Consider the following 18,350-nt stretch of genomic DNA (forward strand, 5'->3'; position numbering starts at 1 on the left):
TTTCGATCTTAAGCCAGAAAACGGTAAGACCCACACAAAGAGATTGGAATGAAGTGAAAAGGGTGGTACGATACTTGAAGGGAACAAGCGAGTTTCGTTTGCGGCTAAGCAAGATAGGTACAAGAAACGGAGTGATCGGATACTGCGATTCTGATTGGGCAGAAAACAAAAAGGATAGGAAATCGAACAGTGGTTACGTATTTCAAGTGAATGGTGGCACAGTTAGTTGGGCATGTAGGAAACAGAGCTGTGTGTCACTTTCAACCACAGAAGCAGAGTTCATAGCTTTATCGGAAGCAATGCAAGAGGCAACATGGCTTAGATTACTTCTAAAGGAACTTAACGACGAACAAGAAGTTATAGTCTACGAAGATAATCAGAGCTGTCTTAAACTATTAGATGGAGAAAAGTTGAGCAATAGGACCAAGCACATTGCTACGAGATATCACTTTACGAAAGATCTAATCAAGAAAGGTGATATGAAATGTGCATACTGTCCTTCGGAAGAAATGATAGCTGACCTCCTTACAAAACCTTTGGCGAGATTGAAAATGCAGAAACTCGTAGAAATGATAGGTTTGGCTGTATAGATTTAGGAGGAGCTAATTGAGTAATAACTACGCGTTGAGGAGGAGTGTTGAATATTAGGCAACGCGTTAGAAGTCAAACCGAAAATGTAAACGAACGAACAGCAAATGTCAGCAGGGACATCAACCTGAGAATAAAAGTCTTTCTCTTTTGCTTCAACCCTCAAACGAACAGGACGTGTAACGTGATTGCTCTGCTAATCCGAATCTAATCGTTTCACATTTTAACAAATTCATTACAGAAATAAAGAAATTCTTTGACAACCGCTGCTACTTTTTTCAATCAGAAATGTTTCTATTTTAGGCTATTAGCATAACTAACACGTCTTATCCATTACGCTCTACCATATCATTCCGGGAAGTTTCGATGGGAGCAAACTTGCACTAGCACCAGATGACTTCGCGATAGCAATCAAATTATTGTAGGTGGCACCGAGGCCTCAGTAAAATTGTGGCCAAGTTCTTCGGATAATCATTTAAACTATAGTACCGGCAACTTGCCAATTTTTTCTTTTGTTTATAAACGATCGAATGATTATTATTCCGATTATCAAAAATCCTTTTCAATATGGCTGCCACATCGAGGCTATGAGCTCACCTCTCTTAGGAGGCACCTTGGGCTATGCCATAAAACGACAGCTACTGTCGTTGCGAATCGAAGGACCGAAGAATGTGTCGGTAGAGTGGGTGATGTTTTTTCCGGTGCATTTGTGAATGAAACATCGGTTTCGCCTCGCTTTGGTACGGTCGAGGTGTTCGTGATTGTTGGAACCTGGCTTGTGAAGCTTGCGAAAAACACCAACTGTCGCCGTGCAAAATCTGCTGCACAAAAACGGCCGACGTTGGTGAACGGCAACAACGACGAAGGCGACGGCAGGCAGGAGCAACGAAGAAGGCAACGACGACGACGACGATTGCAAGAGTTTGACAGCAAATGACAGCAAATAGGGAAGAAAGAAAGTGGTGAAAGATTTACTTCTAGTGTGTAGTTGGTGAAGAAAACATTTCATATTTCATTGCAAATTTGCGAGCAATCGTGGTAGAAGGCAAGCGCTAAAACAATAAGTTCGCTCGAATGGTGGCGGCGGACGAGAGCTCGGGAAACACTAGAAACACGCCTCCATTCGGAGAACAGAAGTGGAAGGAAAAATGTGCGATGTTTGCTCCGGTTTTCTGAATCTTCTCGTTTCGTGTAAGTATCACACACGCTGTGGCCACACAGTCTTGACAGCTTGGCTGCTGGGTGCATCATGCGATTTTGCCCCCCCGTTCTCCCCCCCGATGGATCGCAATTTGTCGGTGGTGTTGGTGATGATGTTCCGAATGTCTTACTGCACGATTTTCCGCGGCAGTATTGAGCATGTTTCTCCATGTTTTTTTGCATATGTTTTTCTTTATGTTCTCCCCATTTGCAGATGAGTCGCGATTCAACGGTGGCAATGACGCCGACCAGCCGGTGTTCTTGCAGAAGCGGGAGATTGAAATTGTGCTGAACTACATCCAGACTTGGCCCAATAGGCAGTGCATGTGCTGCTATCGAGATGTAAAGAATTTCGACCGCTTCAACTTGGTCGTTCAAGGCATCGTTTATTTTACCGTTTACCAGTTGAAGAACATTCGCAAATTATTGGCACAGAATCTACTGCAGGCCTCACCAGGTTCGGGAGGGGCTGGACAGGGCACAGCCTCCCACGAGACACCGACCCCGGTGTCTACGCCTGGCAATACTAAAGGGCATGAGGAGGGATCTGCTGTGAAGTCAACGGAAAGTAAAGAGATTCGTAGTGACAAAAACCCGTCAGAAGTGAGAGACGACCATCCGAAGGACGCAGAGAGTAGCCGGGAGGAGAAGAATGATGGCTCCGCGAGCCGGCCGACGTCGAAGAAGGGCAAAGAGGGTCCGGAGGGTGACAAGCAACCAGCTACTGTCAGCGGCAATCAACCGTCTTTCGATGGAGACGTTTGGACGCTGCTCGATGTTGAAAAGTTGCTGATACTAGTATCGAAGGTGTTCCTGCTGAACTTTCCACTGTACGTAGCGTACAAGCATGGGGTACACGCGCGCATGGATGAGGTGTCTCCACAAGAGGTACAATCGTTGAGTCTGTTCTGCGATCTGCACGACAGTGAAATTCCGGCCTTCCTGCTGCGCAACGTGTCGTTGTTCTGCAACTACGCCGGGTTCGAGGCGATGATGCAGTGCTTCGATCAGCCCGGATTGCCCGTGTCGACAGCGCACGCCATCACGGCCACCAGCTCGAATATAAAGCTGTGGATAAATTATCGCTCGATTGTGCAGCTATTTATTCCGCTGCGAGTAAAAGTGCTGCAGTACATGTGCCGACTGTCCGATCAAGATCTGCGTTCGCCGGCAACCAAGTCGATGGCCGACTTCATGTGGACCGCCATCAAAGACCCGCTGGACTCGCAAATCACCTTCGACACGGAGGGGCTTGCGCTGGCCTTCAAGTACTTCACTTCGTCCACGCTCACGATGCGACTGGCCGGGATGGCGCAGATCAACGCACACATCAATATGTTCAACGACATCTGCACGTCGGAGACAATGTCCGAAGTGGAGGCGGTCGGACTGAAGCTGGCCAGCTGGCTGTCGGAAAATCAGATCATTTCGCACCTGTTCGGACCGAACCTGCACGTGGAGGTGATCAAGCAATCGCACATCGTGCTCAACTTCCTGGCCGTCGAGAACCAGATCACGGAAGAACACATCACGCTCATGTGGCAGGCAGCTCAGCTGAAGCACTGCTCGAAGACGATCTACGATATTCTGCCCTCGTTGGTGAAAAACCTTGCACCCAAGCCGGCCACACACCTGTACTCGCTGCTTTGCCGGCTCGACCCGCGGGAGCACACCGAACAGAGCATCTACATCGCGTCGGCCCTAACGAAGTTAATATGGATGCGGGACTGCTCGCGACAGACGCTGTTCGATATGAGCAAAGCGGCCGGAGCCACCATCAACGAAATTGCAACCGGTCGCGGGAACGACTACAACGAGCTACCATCCAGCTCGGAGAACAGCGTCAGTGTCGATGGGAGTAACAGTGAGGACGAGCACCCGGAGGATGACAGCTCGGACGGTGAAGGACCGTCGGCAATGGCATCGGGTGTGGCGGGCTGCCGTAAGCCGCCGTCTGCCGGTGGAGCGCTGGGTCAGATGGGTCCGGAACGTCGTGGTGGAGGAGAATCCGACACTGGGGCACCGCCATGTAAGCAGGCGCGGCATAAAAATTGTTGTGATGAAACTACCGATGGTAAGTGAGAAAATAATAATTATTCGTCAATATAATTTTTCAAACGAAAACTAAGTGGTTTCGCTGTTAATAAGTCGACTTTGTAACTAAAATAGCGACTTTTCAAAATTATCATTACAGACAGTATCAAAGTAGAGCCGGATATCTTCAATGTGCATCAGCGAATGAAAGATAAAATGTAAGTGAAACTTTTATCTGTGAATGATTTTAAACACTTAATGGTAAATTCCCTTTCCATGTTCCATGCGCAGAAGGATCCCGTTGATCACGCATTCCATGGCGGCCTTTAACGAAGATGGCACCAGCAGCGACGATTGCATCGACGTGGACGAATCGTTCATGATGCGCAAGAAGTTGCGTAAAAAGCGGCGTAAGATCAGTGGCCTGACGCGTAAGGAACTGCAGGAGCTGCAGGAAAGCGTGTCCGATGTCGAGGACAGCGATTTGCTGGCCGCCATGATGCCGGATAGCGATTGCAGCGATAACAACCTGCAGACGTCCGTATTGCGCCATCTTCAGCAGCAGCATGCCGGTGTTGTGTCGGGTTCGCTCGGCCCGGGGGTGCTCGGTGCGGACCCCCTAGCAGGAGTGCGGGGTCCAAACAGTCTCGGGGGAGTTCCTAGTGGGCCAATGAACGACGATATGTCCAGCTTCATGGGTGCGATGGGCGAGGGTCATTTGATCAACTTCCTTAACGCGGCCGCGGCGGCCGACAACGAAAACAGCTGCTCGTCACCGCTGAGCAACAAGTCGGAGAAGAATTTGGCCGATTTCGACGATGAACCGTCGCCGTGTGAGGAAGAGTTGGCGGAGCTGGCGGCCAGGGGCGTTTCGTTGCATCAATCGTTTCCGATCCCTCGGCCTCGGTCGATAGGGACCGTCCCGGGACCGTCATCGATGCGGGCGGGAGCTGCTCCTGGGATGGGCATGATGAAGCATTCCCCGCATCAGCATCATCATCATCACCATCATTCGGGCGGGTTGCATAGGATCGGTGCTGGGCCAAACAATGGCGGTGGCGGGGGCAAAATGAGTAAGGGTCCTTCGACGAAAACGAAAGATATCCTACAGGCCACGGCCGCTGTCGCCGCCTCCGCTGGGCCAGTGGGATCGTCACTGGTCGGAGCAGCTTATCGTTTTTCCGACGTGTGTCAACCGGGAAATACGTTGCTGTGGGATCTGCTGCAGGATGATAAAATTGTAAGTGACGTTGTAGTTGTCTTGAATCATTCTATGTAACGTTTTTATTCATTTATTTTCAATTCTCAGGGACAACTGGGTGAAACGATAGCGCTCGAGGCAGAAAAGGTGCTCGGTACATTGCTGTGCTACCACACGGACAAAAACATACGCACGCGGTTCATCGAAGGCTGCCTGCAGAACCTTGCCGAAAACCGAAGCATTGTTACGAGCCTGAAACTGCTGCCCAAGCTGTTTGCCTCGTTCCAGCAATTTCGCGACGTTACCACCCATCAGGTGGTCCTGTGGTCCGAGCGACAGCACGAGATGATGTTCCATTTCTTCAACAATCTCAAGCACTACTCATCCCGGGTGCGTAGCGGAAACGCTCCACCGCTGTATTCGCACGTGACACAGATCCAAGTGCGGCTACAGTTTCTAACGTCGGTGTTCAGTGACGTCGGATCGCCGCGCAGCTTCCGTTTGACGCTGAACCAGGTGGGCGCCCTCTGGGATTGTCTTGCCAACGATCCGGAGTGTAGCGATTGCCTGTTCTCGTGGCTGCAGGCGCAGGTGAAGGGAGGCGATACGCATGCTCTCGGCGTGAACGCCATCCAGCATCTGTACCTCAAACGGCTGCCAGAGCTCAAACCGGAAGGAATCTCGACCGTTGCTCTCGGACTGTTCCAGCAACTGTTCACCCTCGGCCGTGGCGAGATGTTCTACCATCCGGTGGAAGGTGTAAACCACCAGATGGATACGGTCGCGATCGAGCAGCTGTGGAAGATTGCACTTCGGGCAACGAACACGGACGTGTCGCTGTCCGCAATTCAGTACATCAACACGTACTACATGGAGCAGCAGCTACGCTACGAGCATCAGTTTGTGGCGCAGTGCATGAACCACCTGTCGCAGGCGGTGGAGGAGTTGAATCAACCACATGCCGACGGGCCGGCCACCGAGTACGCGCTGATGTGTGTCCAGCGTGCACTAATGCTGCTCAATACACATCTCGATACGTTCCGACGTCGGTACGCGTATCACCTGCGCCGGTGGGCACTGGAAGGGACGGATATCGGTGCCCACAGTGCACTGCGCACGGAAGGTCCGGGTCCGCCAATAAGGATCGTACTGCAACCGGCCGGTGTACCGGACAAATCGTTCCTAAGCATGCACGCCAGCGATCTCGTGGCCGATCTGAAAGCCGAAATAGCCAAGTGGTGGGAAACGTACCAAGGTGGAGCAACGCAGCAACAAACGGGGAAGGAAATGAATGTGGCGGCCAACAATGGCGAAACGACGAACCCCTCGGCAACGGCCGGCGAAAGCCCTGCACCCGTACTAGGACTGCTGCTCAACGATGGTCCACTGCGTATCATCACCCAGGGTCAGGAAATAACGTCCGATTACGATGAGCGAAGCCTGGCGGATGTGGGTTTTAAGGACAACCAAATGGTGTACGTGTCACTCGGCGGTCGCAGCATGCGACGTCGTGAGCAGGCGGAGAATCCATCGATGCAACCACCACCACCGAAAGATTGGCTTCCGACGTTGCTGCTTCTGAAGCCACCGTACTTCGAGCAGCTGTTCCGACTGATGCAAACGCTGGGCGATATGAAGATTAGCACCATCGGAGAGCGCTGCCAGCCGAACACGAAGGCCCAGCTGCTGTCCCGGCGCGTCTGGGACATACTGGCAATGCTGCCGACGTGTCCTTCATTTCTGAACACGCTGAAAAATCTCACTTTCAAAGAGCCTGAAAAGGCTTCAAAGCAACAAGATGAAAGTGCGGCCAAAAAAGCTATCCAAGAAGGTGAACCATCGCCAATGGTGGAGCCGATGGATGAAACATCGTCCACGACGGCCGACTCTTCTTCGCCGCTTGGTGGATGCTACACGCTCGAGGAAATTCTTGATCCACGTAATCTCCAAAAGTTCATGTACGCCCTTCACATTGTGGAGAGTCTTTGCAAATCAAAGTTTGTCGGAAACTGCTGTGGCACCACCGGCGGTGGTGGTGCACCGGGAGGTGTTGCAGGTGTGAAACCGCCCGGTGCAGGAGGGTTCGTTAGCGATGGTGGTGGCCATGGGCGTATCAGCATGGCAGGCCCAAGTACTAGCTCGAAGATTCTTTCGGTAAAGAATCAATTGAAGCTGAAAATTTCCAGCTCCAAATCGTTGAAGATGCAAAATCAAAGCCACATCTCCGCCGCTAGCAGGCAGGTAGGCTCTACTTCTGCGATATTACAAGAAGTGTCACCAGGAGGGGGCACCGGTGCTAGCAGCGGGTCTTCACCGAAGGGCAAACGAATCGAATTTACTGCGCCGTGTGGACCGGGAGTATTGAAACCGACCCCACTCCTTCTCGACGACGATCGTGTTGTTGAATCGGGAAAAGGTGGAACGGCAAACAAGGAGAACAAACCCACCACCACCACAGAAGAGGGTACGACGAAGGGCGAGAATGAGCGAGCCACCGAAGCGACTAATGAGTCTTCAACTGCAGCAAATATTGGTTCGATGGAAACTACATCCCTTAAGCAACAAGAAACACAGGCAGTTAGCGAAGACGGTGGCAAGAAGCCCGACCTAAATCGAGACCTGTTGGCCATTGCTAGTAGTGATCTTCCTCAGCCCAACGACACCGCACCGAAGATGGTCGAATGGAGTGATGAATTTATCCGCTGCGGAGGTCTGGCACACCTCTATCGGATCTTCCTCTCGGGGGTGCTGCAAAAGTCTGCCGACGGGTCGGACAAGCACGTGCTCAACGAGTGGCGTCACGATTGTCTTGCTTCGATGCTGCGCATATTCTGCCTGCTGGGAATGGACGAGCTGAAGGCTGAGGCGGAAGGAACTGCTATAATGATTCCACCCTTGAACCGTGAAACGCTTGCACTGTTGGAACCACGGCCTACGCTCGAGCGCCTGGCATCGATTCTGAACGAGGAATCGCTGCCGCTCAATCCGAACCTGTTCAAAACGGGTCTGTTCGGCCGCCCGCAGGTCATCCATTACGCGATGAATCTACTCGTCTGCTATGCCCACTCGTGCCGCGAGGTACGTCGAATGCTGTGGACCATCGAGGCTAACGGGCACTGGCTGCAGCGGTTGATTCTGGACGATCCGGAACCGGCCGTGCGGAGGGAAGCGTGTGCCGCGCTTTATCGGCTGTGTTTAGGTAACGCTCAGACATACTACGAGCTGATGGCACCGTTGCTGTCGAAGTTGGTAGCCCTATTGCCATTGGCGGAGAACATGAAACCGCAGGCCTTGGGTGGAGGAGCTGGTGGAGCCGTTGGTGGTATCGGTGTAGCTGGTGGTATTTACGGTGCGCTGCTTGCCGCCGGCGATGAAGGAAAGGAACCGTACGGTCCAGCTTGTAGGGATTACTTCTGGCTCCTGTGCCGCCTGGTGGATGCACTCTCGCCAGAACTGTTACGAGGTGGTAGTGGTGGTGGTGGTAATGGTTCGGTCGATTCGGACCTAGCGACACAGCCGAGAGATACCATTGGCTTGGATGCGATGTGTCAGCAGGTGGCTAGAAGCATTCTAGAGCGTGACTATCTTGAGAGTCGCCACGGCAGTCCGGACGATGGGCTGTTCGGGTTGCTGAATCTGATGGCAAACTTGCTGAAGTTCGACCCACCGTTCAAGTACAGCACGCCCGGTCAGGATTTTATGGTCAGTGTGTTCTGCTGCCTGTTCGAGCTCCCGTCGCCGGAGGATCGCGAGAAGCCAAAGTGCAAGAGCCACGGTGCCCGGGCGGCCGCGTACGATCTTCTGGTGGAGATGTGCCGTAATGCACCGGAAAACTATCTTCTGCTGCATGGCAAGTTGATGCAGCAGCATCGTGCCGGGCCGCATTCGCCCTACCCGTGGGACTACTGGCCGCAGGATGAGGGCCGCTCCGAGTGTGGGTACGTCGGGTTGACCAACCTCGGCGCGACCTGCTATATGGCGTCCTGCATACAGCATCTGTTCATGACGCCCCAGACGCGCGATGCCATCCTGTCCATCTCGACCGATGCGCCTCAGAAGCACAAGGCCACCCTATGCGAACTGCAGCGCATGTTCGCCTACCTAATGGAGTCGGAGCGGAAGGCGTACTGCCCGCGATCGTTTTGTCGAGTGTATCAGATGGACCACCAGCCGCTGAACACGGGCGAGCAGAAGGATATGGCCGAGTTCTTCATCGACCTGGTGTCGAAGTTGGAGGAGATGACGCCCGATCTGAAGGCCCTAGTGAAACGAATCTTCTGCGGTGTCATCAGCAATAATGTTGTGTCCTTAGTGAGTTTTTTTCGAGCATACGAAAAACACGTCTCCAATTTTCCGTCTCCGTTTGCTTCCCTTGCCCAAGCGTGGACGTTTCTAATTTAACCATTTTATATGTTTCTTGTAGGATTGCGGACACGTGAGCAGAACGTTGGAGGAGTTTTACACCGTACGGTGTCAGGTGGCGGATATGCGTAACCTGCACGAATCGCTCGACGAGGTCACGGTCAAGGATACGCTCGAGGGTGACAATATGTACACGTGCTCGCAGTGCGGCAAGAAGGTGCGGGCGGAGAAGCGCGCCTGCTTCAAGAAGCTGCCCCAGATCCTGTGCTTCAACACGATGCGCTACACGTTCAACATGGTCACGATGCTGAAGGAAAAGGTGAACACCCATTTTTCCTTCCCGATGCGCCTCGATATGTCCGGCTACGTGGAGAAAACGCTGATGCCCCACCACTATCAGGAGGAAAAGCGCAAATCGCAGATGCGACGGTCGCACTCACGCAACGTCAGCGAATCGTCAACATCGGAGATTGGTGGTGGAGGAGCAGGAATTGGAAGCACTACTCTGCCCGGGCCATCGGCGATGTCCGGTGGAGGGGGGAACGATGACAGTAGTAGCAGCAGTAGCAGCAGCAGCAGCACTAGCAATTGTAGCAACGGCAGTACAAGTACTGGCACCGTCAGCACAAGCAGTGACGCAAATGGAAAGGACCGCAACAAAGGTTCTACGCCGGCAGGGAATGTGAAGGCTACCGATGGTGAAGATGTCGAAATGAAGTCGGCTGATGTTACAACGAAGGTAGTGGACGATGACAAAAACATCAACCCTAGCAGCAGCAAAACAAACGAAACAGCCGTTACCAATGGCAACACGAGCGACAGCAGCAGCGGTGATCTGCAAAAACAGCAGCAAACGATGGACGAAGAAGAGTCGGAGGATTTCAACGAGAACTACGAGTACGATCTAGTTGGCGTGACGGTACATACAGGCAACGCCGACGGTGGGCACTACTACAGTTTCATCAAGGAGCGCAACGAAGACGGCGATCCGAACCACCAAGAGAGATGGTTTCTGTTTAACGACGCCGAAGTGAAACTGTTCGACCCGTCACAAATTGCTGCCGAATGTTTCGGTGGAGAAATGACGGTAAGCTACAAGTTCTGACGTAACCAATATTCCATGGTTTCAAGACCTATTTCATGTGGTTAATTAGAGTTCCATGACATCAATTGTGAACGTTTTAATCAATTCAATTGTGGTTATATAACAAATTTACTTCCTTTTGTAGTGTATTGTATTTTATGTACTTTAATGTATATTCCTTGTTTTAAATGCATTCTACTTTCAGAGTAAAACATACGACTCAGTGACGGAAAAGTATTTGGATTTCAGTTTCGAAAAAACCAACTCCGCTTACATGCTCTTCTACGAATGGCGCTCCAACAAGGGAAAGAACGTGCAGCGCGATCAGGTCGATCAACAGATGGCTTCCACCTCGACTGACAGACAACAGATAGGAACCGCGGCGAACCGGAATAGCAGCACCGGTAGTAACTGTTATGCCTCTGGTAACTTTCCGGCCGAACCAAAGCGATCGAGCTCACCGTTGCTATTTGGCAACACAGTACCGGTCAGAACCGGTGTGCCACTACCCGGAACATCTTCCTCTACTTCGAAGAAAGTGACTTCGAAGAAGTGTGAATCCGTGTCCACTGAACCATCGGGCTCTGTTCGCTCTGAAGGCGCAGCACGTGGTGCTGCCATAAAGTCGGATTCAGATAAAATCACATCAACAAAATTGCCGGCGTCGGTCTCGTCTTCGGGAGGGCCAACCCACAACGCTGCTCAAACCCCGCCTGCTAGCACCACTGCGACAAAGTCAGATAGCAATGCATCTTCATCCGTACCGTCGGTGCAGAGTACTGCTTCTACTTCTTCGTCTTTATCACCAGCAACGAATTCGGGGCAAGATGGGGATCTGGGTGAGGTAACGAAAGCGTTGAAGTTGGCACATGAAGTGATGCCAGCTGCTGCAGCGACGACGGAGTCAAATGAGATGAAGCTGAAGAAAGCAAATAATGAACGTGATCAAGAGACTGAACAATTCATCCAACAACTACCTAGTGAAGTAGCTAAACAAAGTAATCATCTAAGTAAATGTGATATAGATATTAAGAAAGAAGGTATCGCTAGGCCAACACCACAACCTTCATTGCCACTACCACCACCACCGTCGCCATCGGCTTCATCATCACAGAGCCAGGGGGGACCGACGCGAGCTGTTAGTCCGACGACGTCAACGATAGCCTCTTCGTCGAGTACTGCGGTGTCACTGTCGCCGTCGGCCTCTACGACATCAACAGCATCGGCTACGTCGACCGGAGTGACGTCCGTCATTCCTTCGTCGGCAGCAGCAGCCTCGGCGGCTATAGGAAAAACGTCGATAGTCGCCAACGCCGCTCACATGCATCCGATCATGGTACCCAAGGTGGGAACTGCAACGACATCCACCACTTCAACGTCCTCGACATCCTGCCTGGTACCGCTCGGTGGCTCCACTGGGGTACTCGGTTTCCAGCCGACGGCCTCATCCTCGGTATCGCCCGTCGGCACAGGAGTCAGTGCCGCCGCCGCCATGTTGCACGGTGTGGTCTCGTCAGAACCGTCCCCATCATCGTACTCGTCGATATCGTCGCTGTCCGCATTGACGGCAACCGTAGGAGGAAACATCGGCCTCCCTATGGCAGCCGTCGTCGGACAAGCGACCGGAGTTCCGGGACCGTCGTTGCACAACTCACCCCACGTTGTGCTGCAATCATCGTCCTCCTCTTCGCCCGGTTGTTCGAGCTCAGGCTCAAGCGGTGCCACCTCGGTTACCGGAGGTAGCGGGCTAGTGATGGTGAACCGGATCAGCACATCGAACAAACGGCTCCGACTTCGGCCCCTGTCAAAGGAGCTGGAGGAGTGGATATGGCAGGACAATAGACATTTTCTGCAAGATCGCAACATTTTTGAACATACCTATTTCAAGTAAGTGTGTTGAAGAAACCTGAATATATAAAGCAGTATATTAACCGTTTTTCTTTCCATTTCCTACTAGCTTTATGTGGCAGATCTGTGGTCATATACCGCAAAGCCTACTGGCGCTACCGGACATTACGTGTATCGCAGCCCAATTATCCGTGTCTTTCTTTATTGAAACATTTATTCACGCGAAAGAAAAGGTAAGTTTATCTTATTACCGTGTCTCTCACTACTTTAGTAACACTGCTTTGAACAACTCCGTTTTCGACGATTCGCTTCCAGCCCACGATGGTGCTCTGGGTGGAGCTGCTAACGAAACAGTTCAACGCCAGCCAGGAAGCCTGCGAATGGTTCCTTAGTCACATGTCGGCCGAGCCGTGGTGGCCCGTCCAGGTGCTGATCCAATGCCCGAACCAGATGGTTCGTCAAATGTTCCAGCGGCTTGTCATTCACGTGATACAGCGCTTGAGGTAAGGTTTACTGGGGACCGTTCGGTTTTGCGGTTGTCAACAACAATCACTAATAATTCTATTGCGCCTGTGTTTGGGTTTTAGACAAAGCCACTGCGCTCTCTATCTGAAGGCGGAAACGGACGTCGATGGGAATGAAATCATCGGAAATGTGTCGTGCGTGACGCGCTTCATCAAGTCTCTCATCATGCTAATGGAGCATGGAGCAAAGGCCCATTCGCGCCATTTGTCAGAGTTTTTCGGGCTGTTGTACGAGTTTTCGCGGATGGGTGAAGAGGAAGCACTGTTCCTTCTACGCATTAACGTCATCCGGAGCGTGGCCGATTTCTATCTCGGGCACAAGGGCCAGGAATGTGTGAGTATTTGTTTTTAAGGGTAGCGAAAGCCGTGTAGAAAATCTTTGAAAAACGTTGCCATTATGTTCTACCATCTTCCCAGATTGATGCCAGTTCAGATAATGACGAAAACTCATCGGATGAGACGCTCACGGTGGATAAATCGCGACCAGCATCGCTGGACAAAATGATTGCCCTGGTGGCTTCGTTGGTGGAACGCTCGCGCGGGCCCGATCTCCGGCTGCATCTTTCCGCTCGCGACTATAATGCAATCGCGGGCGGCAAGGGATTCCCCTTCCTGTACCAGCAGATCAAGGACAACATTAACCCGCACCAGACGCGTCATCTCATCCACGCCCTGTGCCGGTGTGATGAGCGGCTCGCCAGCCAGATCATCACGATGCTGTTCACGGCCGTCACAAAGCACACGGAACTGTGTGGTCCGTTCTTCAAGCTGCTCACACTGCTCACCGAATCTTCCGGCGGTCCGTCCGGTTTGCCGTGCTTTTCACAGTTGGTGCTACAACGCGTTTGGGATGCGGCCGAGTACTGCCCCCAGTCTGCCCTGGATTGGCTGGCGGTGCAAGCGCCTCGCAACAAGATCGCCCATAACTGGATCCTGCAGTCGGCCGAAAGCTGGGTGGAAACGTTTCTGCTCGCACATACCAACGCCCGGGTGCGCAATGCTGCCGCCTACCTGCTGGTGTCCCTAGTGCCTTCGCAAAGCTTCCGCAACAACTACCGAGCGACGTCGCACCACAAGCTGTCGATGCACGTGTTTCAGCATCGGGAAATCTCATGCGAAGCGCAGCTGATTTTGCACACCATCCTCAATCTGCTGCTGCTGCTGTTGCGGTCGGCACGCAACTATACCGAGTACAACGTACACGGCACAACCAAGCTGACGGCGTACTTTAACCTGCTCACATACTGTTTAGTGTCGAAGACGGAGAAATTAATGGTAAGAAATTTCCCTGCGTCGCTTCATTTATTGAGGTCATGCTGATTTGAAAATGTCTTCCCGGTCGTTCTCGAGAGATTAGTAATTTCGTTTTGGTCACTCTTGTTGCAGGTTGGACCACATCTGCGGTCGTTATGGGAGCTGTTTCACCCGAGGCTATCAGAGCCGGCTGTACCGGCGCATCACAACAAGCAGGCATTGCTCGCATTCTGGTATCAGGCCACCTTAGATTGTCCAGAAAATGCGATTCTCGTGGCAAACTGTCCAGATATAACGCGTAACATCGCGTTTAATTACATACTGTAAGTATACCTTTTTATCGTAGACTCTATATTTCTTTTTTTATTCTTTTGGGCACTTTTGTTCATCTTTCAGAGCCGATCATGACGACACGGAAATAGTGACGTACAATCGCGCAATGTTGCCGGTGTACTACGGCTTGTTGCGAATGTGCTGTCAGCAGAGTCGTCTTCTGACTCGTCAGCTGGCGGCCCACCAGAACCTACAGTGGGCGTTTAAGAACATAACGCCGCATCCGACGCAGTATCCTCTAGCCGTAGACGAACTGTTCCGCCTGATGACACTGTTCGCCCAGCGACACCCGGACGCGAACGAGGTCGAGCAGCGGGACGTAACGATCTTCCGCCGCACGACCCTCACCGCCTACTTGAATGGGTTGGATGCGCGCGTTTCCTGGGGTACGTTGATCGCTGCACTGCGCATTCTGGTCGAAAACGACGACGATCGGCTGTTTGTGGTGCTGAACGGTGGCATTACGCTCTGCTTCGATGCACTGCACACGCTTCACTCGATGTACCACGAGGCGACCGCTTGCCATGTGTTCGGCGACCTGCAGGAGCTGCTGACGGAGGTGATCTTGCTGATAAGCACGCTGCGTGTTAGTTGCCGCGAGCAGAAGAAACGACCTCCGCCACCGCTGATGAAGGGTCTGCCCGATGCCGTACGTCGGTTGGCCACGCTGTTGAACACGTTCAACCCGCCCGAGATGCGCAATCTGGCACTGGAGGTGCTCAAGGAGTTGGTCAAGTGTGCCACCCCGGACATCATCTCGACCGTGCTCGTTCCGCTGCTAACGAACTGCCATGCACCGAGCGTGCACCATCTAACCCACCACCAGCCGAATAGTATGGGAGCGACCGGCACCGGCGGTTCCGTGGCACTATCGGCATCAGGAGCAACGACAGCAGCTGCAGCAGCGGCGGCGGCAGCGACTGCCGTTAACGCTGCAACGGCTGCCACCATTGGTCCGTTAGGATCCTACTTCCCTCGACGCGGCGTAAAGGCGGCCTGGCCACCGGTTTCGAAAAATACACCTCGCCCACCGAGACCGATGGTTCAGATGAACATTCCACAGTCTCAGATCTGTGAGAAGGTGAGCGAGAGGGGATGTGGCGATTCGAAGTAGAATTTTACTCATCCAATTGAACTCTTACCATTTAGGGTCTCGATAAGGACTTTGACCTGGCGCTGGAACTATTCTATCGACCGTACCACGAGTTTCTCGACATCATGTTCCGGGTGGCGGTAACCGCGAATCATTTCACCGAACCGATGGTCCACTTGTCGCTACTGGCCGGCATTGAAGCGGTTGTGTTACACTTTAACATTTTCCCCAAGTTTTGGGTTGGCATCTACAACAACAAGACGACGCATAGGTAAGAGCAGTAACTAGTCTCCGTTAACGAACAATGCATAATCACGGTGCTCATTGCAGGTACTCGGAGATGCTGATTAAGAATCCCCTGCTCATCGATTACATCGACAACATACTGAGAGATGAAAGACTATCGCTAAACGACCCAATCATAGCAAATTTTATCGAAATCTACTACCCAAAGGTGGTAAAAACAAAATGATAAAGGAGCGATTGTTCGGTTATTATTTATTTATTTTTGGTGACTTTTAGATAAAATCTCGCCTGGTTGTACCACGTCTGCTCGAGTCCATCTGTCAACTGCTGCCGGACAAGGGCAACCTGGAGGACATTTGCGGCGATCTGCAGGCGATCCGCATTATCGGGCAACGCACGGGAATCCCCAGGAGCGTGAAGGGAGCCCTGCAAAACTCGCTGCATGCCGTGCTGACGAAGTTTAAGGATGAAATCTACAGCGACGGTAGGAATGGAAGAAAGGAAGCAGTAGTTTTCAACCCGTATAACACACTTTCTTTACTTTTGTTTATTTCTGTAGAAGAAACGCCACCGAAAAAACGTAAAGTGACCGTGCCACACATAACGATACATCCGGTTGTCCGCTCGCCAATGACTTCGTCATCGGGTGGCACGCCGACTGAAGTTGGTGCTCCAGCGGCGGCTTACAATGCAGGAACCGCAGTGTCGTCGGGCGCTGGTGGAAAGTCTTCCCGAGGTAAAGAAACGCTTCCGTCGATAGAAATCACCGTACAGAGTAAACCACAACCGGGCGGATCATGTTCCACCGCCGACGTAATGATGAAACCTCCGTCCACTGTCGGGACCGCAGCGACGACTGCTGCTTCGCTTATTACCACTCGTCGGGATGCTGCAATATCCTGCGAGACAACGACGACGTGCACGACCATGACGTCGTCGACAGCAGTGACAACTAGTACGGTGGCAGCCTCTACAACGGTGGTTATGTCTCAAGAGGGAGCAGAAAAACACTCCCGTTATGGAGACGACGTTAGTAAGGCAAATCCAGTGTCGTCGGAAGAGATAAAAGAGTCGCTTAAAAAGCAAGATCCGGTGTCTAACGAGGGCGTCGCGGGGTCAACAAATAGTTGCAGCGGAAGTGGAAGCAGTAGCAGTTCCAAGGAGTCTCCTGCAGGAGAAGAAACCATAGGTCCGATGGCACCGTCGGCCAGCGGTAGCGGTGAGCCGCCGCAGAATCAGCAACAGCATCAGAAGCAGCAGGAACAGTACCTGCGCAATCTGGTGAAAGATATCGAGAGCCATATTGAGCTTATATTTGAGTGCTTGGACGACGACGACGATGAGGAGGATAAAAAAGACAGTGGCGATAAGAGTGGCGATCGTCGGTCGGAGGACAACAGCAAACCATCAGTCGTTAGTTCAAAGCAGGAGCAGGAGCATTCTTTGGGCAGCAAGTCAAAGTCCATGGCCGCTCCTGCGGTGGATCCAACCACACCACGAATAGACGACGATAATGTCGAAGGTAAGCAAACGACGACGGACGGCACACACGCAACCGACGCGACCGTTCGACCAAAAATGCCACAGCACCTAGAGCCCGACGCTAGGCAATGTCCAAGCCCAAGCAAGATTAAGAAGAAGCTTGGTGATGGTGGTGAGACGGAACCACCGGCACCACCATCGAAAGTTACTACCAACAACGTGGTCGAAGGACCAGGCAAAGGAACCGCCATCGAGTGTAGTGAACCACCGGTTGCAGAGGAAAGGCCAACTTCCGAACCGGCAGCGCGCAATAAAATCGAAGGGGAAACGTAAATGCGCGTACGATGACTGTTCACTGCAATGTGAGAGAATTGCTGTGTTGCTCTTAGTAACCATGCATGGTTACCACCGATTGCTGAGCAAACCGGGAGTGAAACGATCACCAGGGAATAGTGAGTGAGTGAGTGGGTTTGAAAGAGTGAACCGGACCGACTTACTGTATCTAAATATAACAAAATGTCGTTTTAAGGATACTACTTAATATGGAGATGATTTGCACGCTTCGGACGAATAATATGCGCACGTATTTGGTTGAATTTCGGGCTGGTGTTACGGTGCAGTTGGTTTTTGAACGGATATTTATGTATCCCCAGATTATGGTAGACCCGGTATATGGGTACGGAGCGATGGTTATCGATCCGGAATTCCGTGTAGTATTCACAGGGAAGAATCGTGCAAAATCGTCACCAAATTCTTCAATTTTTTTTACTTTTTTATCAATTTCATTTTTATCATCGCGCTCGGTATCGCACTTTGTTGTCGATTGTGGGAGAGTATCTCCTTCATTATTATTAATTTTATTACTATTATTACGATAACGGTCATTATTGTGCAGTTGAACGCGGTAACCGTAAGCATCACGTTGGCATGATCGGAGAAAGTAAAAAAAGAAAAAGATAATTTAAGGAGCAATCGTAAGCAACAGAAACCGTTATTATTGGGTACATTGTTTCATGACGTATATTTTTTTTTATTGATTGTTCAGTTCATCCCTAAGCAAGGGGGAGATCTTGAACAACGTAATGCGATGCCACAGGAGGC

General features: G+C 51.7%; 1 protein-coding gene across 1 annotated transcript; it reads left to right on the plus strand.

Annotated features, from left to right (window-relative positions):
- Nucleotides 1–1,267: 1,267 nt before the first annotated feature.
- Nucleotides 1,268–18,000, plus strand: LOC131260635 (ubiquitin carboxyl-terminal hydrolase puf). Its single transcript, XM_058262406.1, has 17 exons — nt 1,268–1,779; nt 2,003–3,862; nt 3,983–4,040; nt 4,114–5,062; nt 5,132–9,334; nt 9,447–10,472; nt 10,675–12,356; nt 12,427–12,550; nt 12,633–12,820; nt 12,905–13,175; nt 13,259–14,116; nt 14,228–14,418; nt 14,492–15,509; nt 15,578–15,792; nt 15,852–15,975; nt 16,044–16,251; nt 16,327–18,000. The coding sequence occupies exons 1-17, from the start codon at nt 1,737–1,739 to the stop codon at nt 17,580–17,582; spliced, it is 14,274 nt and encodes a 4,757-aa protein (XP_058118389.1). The 5' UTR covers nt 1,268–1,736; the 3' UTR covers nt 17,583–18,000.
- Nucleotides 18,001–18,350: the final 350 nt, after the last annotated feature.

Source organism: Anopheles coustani, chromosome 3, assembly GCF_943734705.1.
Source record: "Anopheles coustani chromosome 3, idAnoCousDA_361_x.2, whole genome shotgun sequence".
NCBI lineage: Eukaryota > Metazoa > Arthropoda > Insecta > Diptera > Culicidae > Anopheles > Anopheles coustani.